Raw genomic sequence first — 5,675 nt, 5'->3', positions numbered from 1 at the left:
CCCAGATGTCCGATTCAGATGCGGGAATAACTTTACTTTTACTAGACACAGTCCTGGCCTTTATGAAGAAAATCACCGGGAGACTGGATTGAAGATGAATCGATTTGGGGGAGGAACAGGGGGTGGGGGGCGCACAACCAAAATGCATACAATGAAAGGGAAGACTGCTTACAAAATATATACACCTAAGATGGCCGTGGTTGCTATACGTATAAAGTACCAAGTTCAAAAGGCTAAACAGGCAGGTATCAAAGGTATACTCACTTCCAGCACGTTCACACTGGCTTGGTACACCGCATAACCGCCCGCCTGAAGAAGCGTGAGGTATTCTAATAGGCCTCCGACGTACCATTGCTTGCTTTGCTTCAAAGACGCAGGTAACCTGTCGGGTAAACACGTTTGCTGGTCATAACACATTCCATTACCATGTCTCTGATAGGCAGACACCCCTCCTCCCTCCCCCCAAAAAATTCATATATCCCATAGTAATAGTATCATGTCTCTGATTTCGCCCCCCCCCCCCCCAAAAAAAAACAACAACAAAAAAACAAAACAAACAACCCCCCAAAAAAAAAGGAGGGGGGTAAAGGAAGGGAAACGGTATTAAGAAAGTATATCCCTGTTCACCTTGAAGGACAACCAAAGAGAGTGAAAGATAAGAAAAGGGAAAAAGGGACATGTTGACCTTGTGTACGCCAGGTAAAAGAAAGTTTTTCTGCAAAAAACCCACGTTGTAGCCTATACTGCATACTACAGCCTACATAACATCCCATTCAAGCTCAACGAACAGTGTCAAAACGTGAGCACGGTAGACTTGCACTTGTTACATGAAGCAGTGGTGCTGAGATTTTTAGAGCAAGGTTAGGCTGTCTTGGACAAGGACACACCTCTTCTGTAATTCATTCTACAGGTGTGCTCCCTCCGACATTAGCAGAAGCCATTATATTATGTGAACTGCATCCGCAGAGTTTACCGAGCCCCCGTCTTCTTACTACTACTACAACTACTACTGCTACTACTAAGTAGTAGTAGTAGTAGTAGTAGTAGTAGTAGTAGTAGTAGTAGTAGTAGTAGTACTAGTACTGCAGCTGTTACTGCTACTGCTTCGGCTGTTAATGCTGCTGTTGCTGTTGCTTCTGTTGCTGCTGTTACTGCTGCTGCTACTACTACTACTATTAATAATTATACAGCAACTGGGTGGTTAGGTTACTGGACTCGTAATCGTGAGATTGCGGGTTCGGGGTATGGAGCCTCAGCTCGTTCCGACGTTGTGTCCTTGGGAAAGGCACTTTACACGAATTTCCCATTTGGCTCTGTCCTTTCGGAGACGGACCGTTAAACTCGGAGGCCCCGCCTCTTAAATAACCTAATAGTGTTGATAGGGGCGTTAAACCATTTCACCATTTTTCACAGCAACTGGGGGGGGGGTAGCCATAAACATCTTTCCTGACACAAATAGTATGGTATAATATTACCTTCAGAAGTTGTACAATCAGCGGACAGTAATTTGGAATTACCTGAATTATTTTTCTAGAAAGATGGCAAATATTCCGACCTCGCCCATTTTCAAATCTATTACTTTTACGAAAATTTCTTGATAAAGTCTGAAACAATGTAATAACAGCTTGGGTCCAAAATTAAAAAACAAATCACCACAGAAAACACATTTTCACAATTTTGGAGAATATGCACAAAAATAAAGTCTCTGCCTTACCTTTTCTCGTAAATCTTAAGGACAGGTGACCTTCCAAGGTGTGTAGAGCGTCCAATTATCATGTCGTGCAGGGTTTGCAGAGATTCCATAACGCTGCGGTGGAACTTGTTCCCTTCGAATACTTCCTCGGCGTATTCAAGGAATAACTGTGCTGGAACCAGCTGACACTCACTGGTGGAAAACAGTGCATGGACAATTTTAGTTTTAGCTTTAGTGGGGGTTTTACGGCGCTCGTAACTGCATAAGGTCATGCGAGCGCAAAGGGGTGGATGTCAACAGAGAAGTCCTTACAGGGAATCAGGAATTTCTTTGACCCCCTCTCTAGCTTCAACAGCACAAAGTCTGCTTCGACTATCAAGGCAACCCGGAAATATCGGGTCACAAGAGTGTTACAAACATACAAAAGAAGTAGAGGAAAAATGACGATAGTAGGGATGAGGAAAGAAAAGCAGCAGTTCCCAATTGCAGTTCCGGCACAGTTAATGAGCATGACACTGATGAGTCAGCCCATATACATTTCTACTGTGCATAAGAACATGTTAATGTCCCCCCTTAGGGAATGGCCTAAAGACACTTCAGTCAGCAGCGCCGCCCAGGGTATGGACAATTTAATTTTAAAAACAAATTAACAAAATTTCAAAAATCAAAAAATTAAAAACAATAAAACTTAAAGGACGCCAGACACCGTTTTACTTTTTATCACGGTAGCAATTATCTATCTATTTTCCCCTTTCCCCCTTTTTTGAGGGGGGGGGTTAACAATTTCTATAGGTTATCCTTAGTGCATGATTGTATTAGCCTAAGTAGTATGATGGTCACCGTTTGTGCCGTTGCGTGCACAAAACATGAGATCGATTTCCCTGTAGAAATGGGTTGGTATTTGTGGGGATTTTTGGCGGGTTTTTTGTTGGGGGGGGGGCGGTCTTTATAATTGAGTAGGCTGTAAATTATGTATCACCATCTATTTGCCGAGATGTTATTTCAGCAATAGTTTGAACTGTGTGTGAGTGAGTGATGGGTGGATGAATGGAGGGATGGATGGATGGATGGATGGATGGGTGGGTGGATGGATGGATGGATGGATGGATGGATGGATGGATGGATGGATGGATGTGTGGATGATGGATGGATGATGGATGGATGTGTGGATGAATGGATGGATGGGTGGATGGAAGGAAGGAAGGAAGGAAGGATGGACTTCTTGTTCATATACTAAAACAATTTACTTACTAGTGACTGATTCCAAACTGGTTGGCAACAGATAGCATCGACATCAAATGTGACGTAACAGCCCAGAACGGCTCCAAGTCTTGGTGACTATTCACAATTTCACGAATCAAGAGAACGTCTTGAAGCTTTTGACACATTGTAAAAATAGCTCTCAAATCGTTTATTCTCTCTTCATTTCTGTACAGTGTGTCGTTTGGGCATGACTGGAAGTATTGGTAATTACCTGTTTTGGAAAGGATAGAGGAGTCTCATTAGGTCGGCCAGTAATCAGTTACACGTTTTTCTTAAATGAATATAGACGTACGTTGAAAGGTCTCCTTTTAGAGAGGAAACTTTCTTGAAAGTAATGATTTAAACTGTAAAGAATGTCTGACTTATATACATGGTCAGAAGACAATGGCTTTTTGTATTCACCCAAGTCAAGGACTGTTGACCAAATTACTCATATAGTGTTTGGGTTATGTTTTCAAACCCAAGACAAGCAAACTGGACAATCAAGTTTTACTGTTTCTTTTTTGCTCGTTTTCTTTTTCTTCGAATTCTACCCCCTACTCGACTGAGGATGTGGTGGTGGAGCGGTTAGTGCACTCGTCTCCGAAGCAGAAAGTCCGGGTTCGAGCCTCGGTTCGGAGACGGATTTTTCCGCTCCCTCCTACCCACCCAACAGTAATGTGTACTGACTTCGAGTTGGGAAAGTAAAGGCGGCGTGGACAGAAACTGGCCACCCTACCACAATATTAATATGTCAAAGGCCCAGGAAGTTGTCTCATTAACAAGGCAATCCCAGATGTCCGATTCAGATGCGGGAATAACCCTACTTTTACTAGACACAGTCCTGGCCTTTATGAAGAAAATCACCGGGAGACTGGATTGAAGATGAATCGATTTGGGGAAGACGAAAAATTTAGTTTTAGCAAGAATTTTACTTCATTTGAAACAAAAATCATCTATAATAGGTCACATAAGTGCCGAAGTTTAGAGATGTAACTAAAAAATAACAGGAAAGAAAGGAGCAAACCACACCAGAGCACCCGCAAACCACCCACGAATTGGACTCTCCTAGGGCTGAAAACCTCGAACTTTCGCGAGTTTGTCAAGATAAGATTTAATGTACACGTTCTAATTATCCGTAATAAAGCAATAATAGTTGAAATTTGACATCTACTTGCCTAAAGGAAAATTATCCAAGAGCTTTTGGCCAGCGTCGACAGACCACCTACGACTTTTGTCCGCTTTTCGTCTTCGTCGTCGCTGAATCCTGCTGCCGTTTATCTTCCTTTTTGATCCAGAAACAACCGAGTTGTCATGCCGTGAGAGCGTACTTCGGACATCTCCACCGCCACGAGCATGGGGAGAGGGCGTACTGTCAAGAGCCAACATGTTTTTGGAGATGTTAGGAATGTTCTCAGCATCATTTGCCTCGCTCACGGAGTCACTTTCTTCCAGACGGTTGGATTTGTTTGTTGAAGTGTGAACGCCCTGTTCACCATTTATATCCGGGAAGCCTCTTCCTTCGCCTTTTCCATCAGCAGAAACAGGGTCACCGTTGCTGTGGGCTCGTTCTGTGATTATAGCGATGTTATCAGAACTCTCGGCACGGGATGGAATAGGGGTAGTGCCAGAACTGACTTTGTGTCCTGTCTGGCCAGTGTTCATGTCATTTCTTGTGTTATATCTGGTCAGGGCCACGACATCAGACTGCTTTGAAACCGTAGGAGCTGCTGTGGTACCGCCACAAAATACGAGTAAAATAAACAAAGTCGAAGTGAAAATAATCTTTGGATAACTGTCCCTGAAAAAAACAACAGAACAAGACATAGATATTAGTCAAGAAGCTTAATAACACCCACAACAAAGAGAGTAATTCTTAAACGACAAATGAACACAAAATGACAATAAGACAGTAAGACAAACAAACAAGAGGGCCGACAAAACATCAATCCATAACAATGCGCATTAAATTTTGTGAAGTTTGTCTGCCAAATTGCTTTAGTTTCAGTGGCTGGCAAATGGGCACGTTCGTAGTTAACCTTAAAGAACTTAAATATGTAACTATAGCTCTGTAATCAACTTCATAAAGGTCACAAGTGTTTTTTGTGTCGAGTGTGAGTGCCACATTGTTCTTCACTTTCGCCCCCCAGGCAATTTTGTAATTAATAGCCCATTCTCATAAGTGGCTCCCTCGCGTAGACCAAACTGTCCCTCACTTTAACCCACTGTAACGGCAGGCGTGCGTATGAGAAGTATCAGGTCATTCTGACAGCTGTACGAAGTGGGAAGCGGTCACGGTGAAAAGGCTAACTCTAGCTTCAAGCCAATATTGTTCGTTGTAATAAAACAGTTAGAATATAAGGGATCTCAACAAGAAGTTGGAGGCCATAAAAGTGTTTGTGTTATGGCTAATAACTAACGTGATCGAGGTGTTTTCTGTGTTAGTCTTAGCAAGTGTTTTACGGCACTATTGCAAACACAATTTGGTCATAAAAATACGAGTGGCCAAGTTGGTAGGTTTCTTTTTCGCGTTTTATAATGACTGTCAGGCCAAAGAGCTCAAACCAGAGGACTGTTGGATCAGAGAAATGAAATAATGACTGTTGGTATGGTACCAGTGGTCATTTATCTGACTGCGCAACAGGGAATAAGGGTTCTATTTCTGGGGGGTTTTCCTATTGTCGTTGTTGTTTTATTGTTTTGTTGTTGTTGTTGTTGTTTTGGGGGGAGTGGGGATTGT

General features: G+C 42.7%; 1 protein-coding gene across 1 annotated transcript in view; it reads right to left on the bottom strand.

Annotated features, from left to right (window-relative positions):
- The window catches only part of LOC101852099, a gene marked incomplete in the record, with an annotated part of 16,208 nt that overhangs the window by 5,431 nt on the left and 5,102 nt on the right, over positions 1–5,675 (bottom strand). Inside the window, 4 exon segments of the mRNA XM_005100454.3 lie at positions 265–382; positions 1,715–1,885; positions 2,945–3,167; positions 4,114–4,736. Of these exon segments, the coding sequence (XP_005100511.2) occupies positions 265–382; positions 1,715–1,885; positions 2,945–3,167; positions 4,114–4,736 (1,135 nt within the window).

Source organism: Aplysia californica, unplaced genomic scaffold (genome assembly GCF_000002075.1).
Source record: "Aplysia californica isolate F4 #8 unplaced genomic scaffold, AplCal3.0 scaffold00248, whole genome shotgun sequence".
In the NCBI taxonomy this organism is placed as follows: domain Eukaryota; kingdom Metazoa; phylum Mollusca; class Gastropoda; order Aplysiida; family Aplysiidae; genus Aplysia; species Aplysia californica.
The sequence above is the reverse complement of the archived record's forward strand: the minus strand, read 5'-3'. Positions and strand labels throughout refer to the sequence as shown.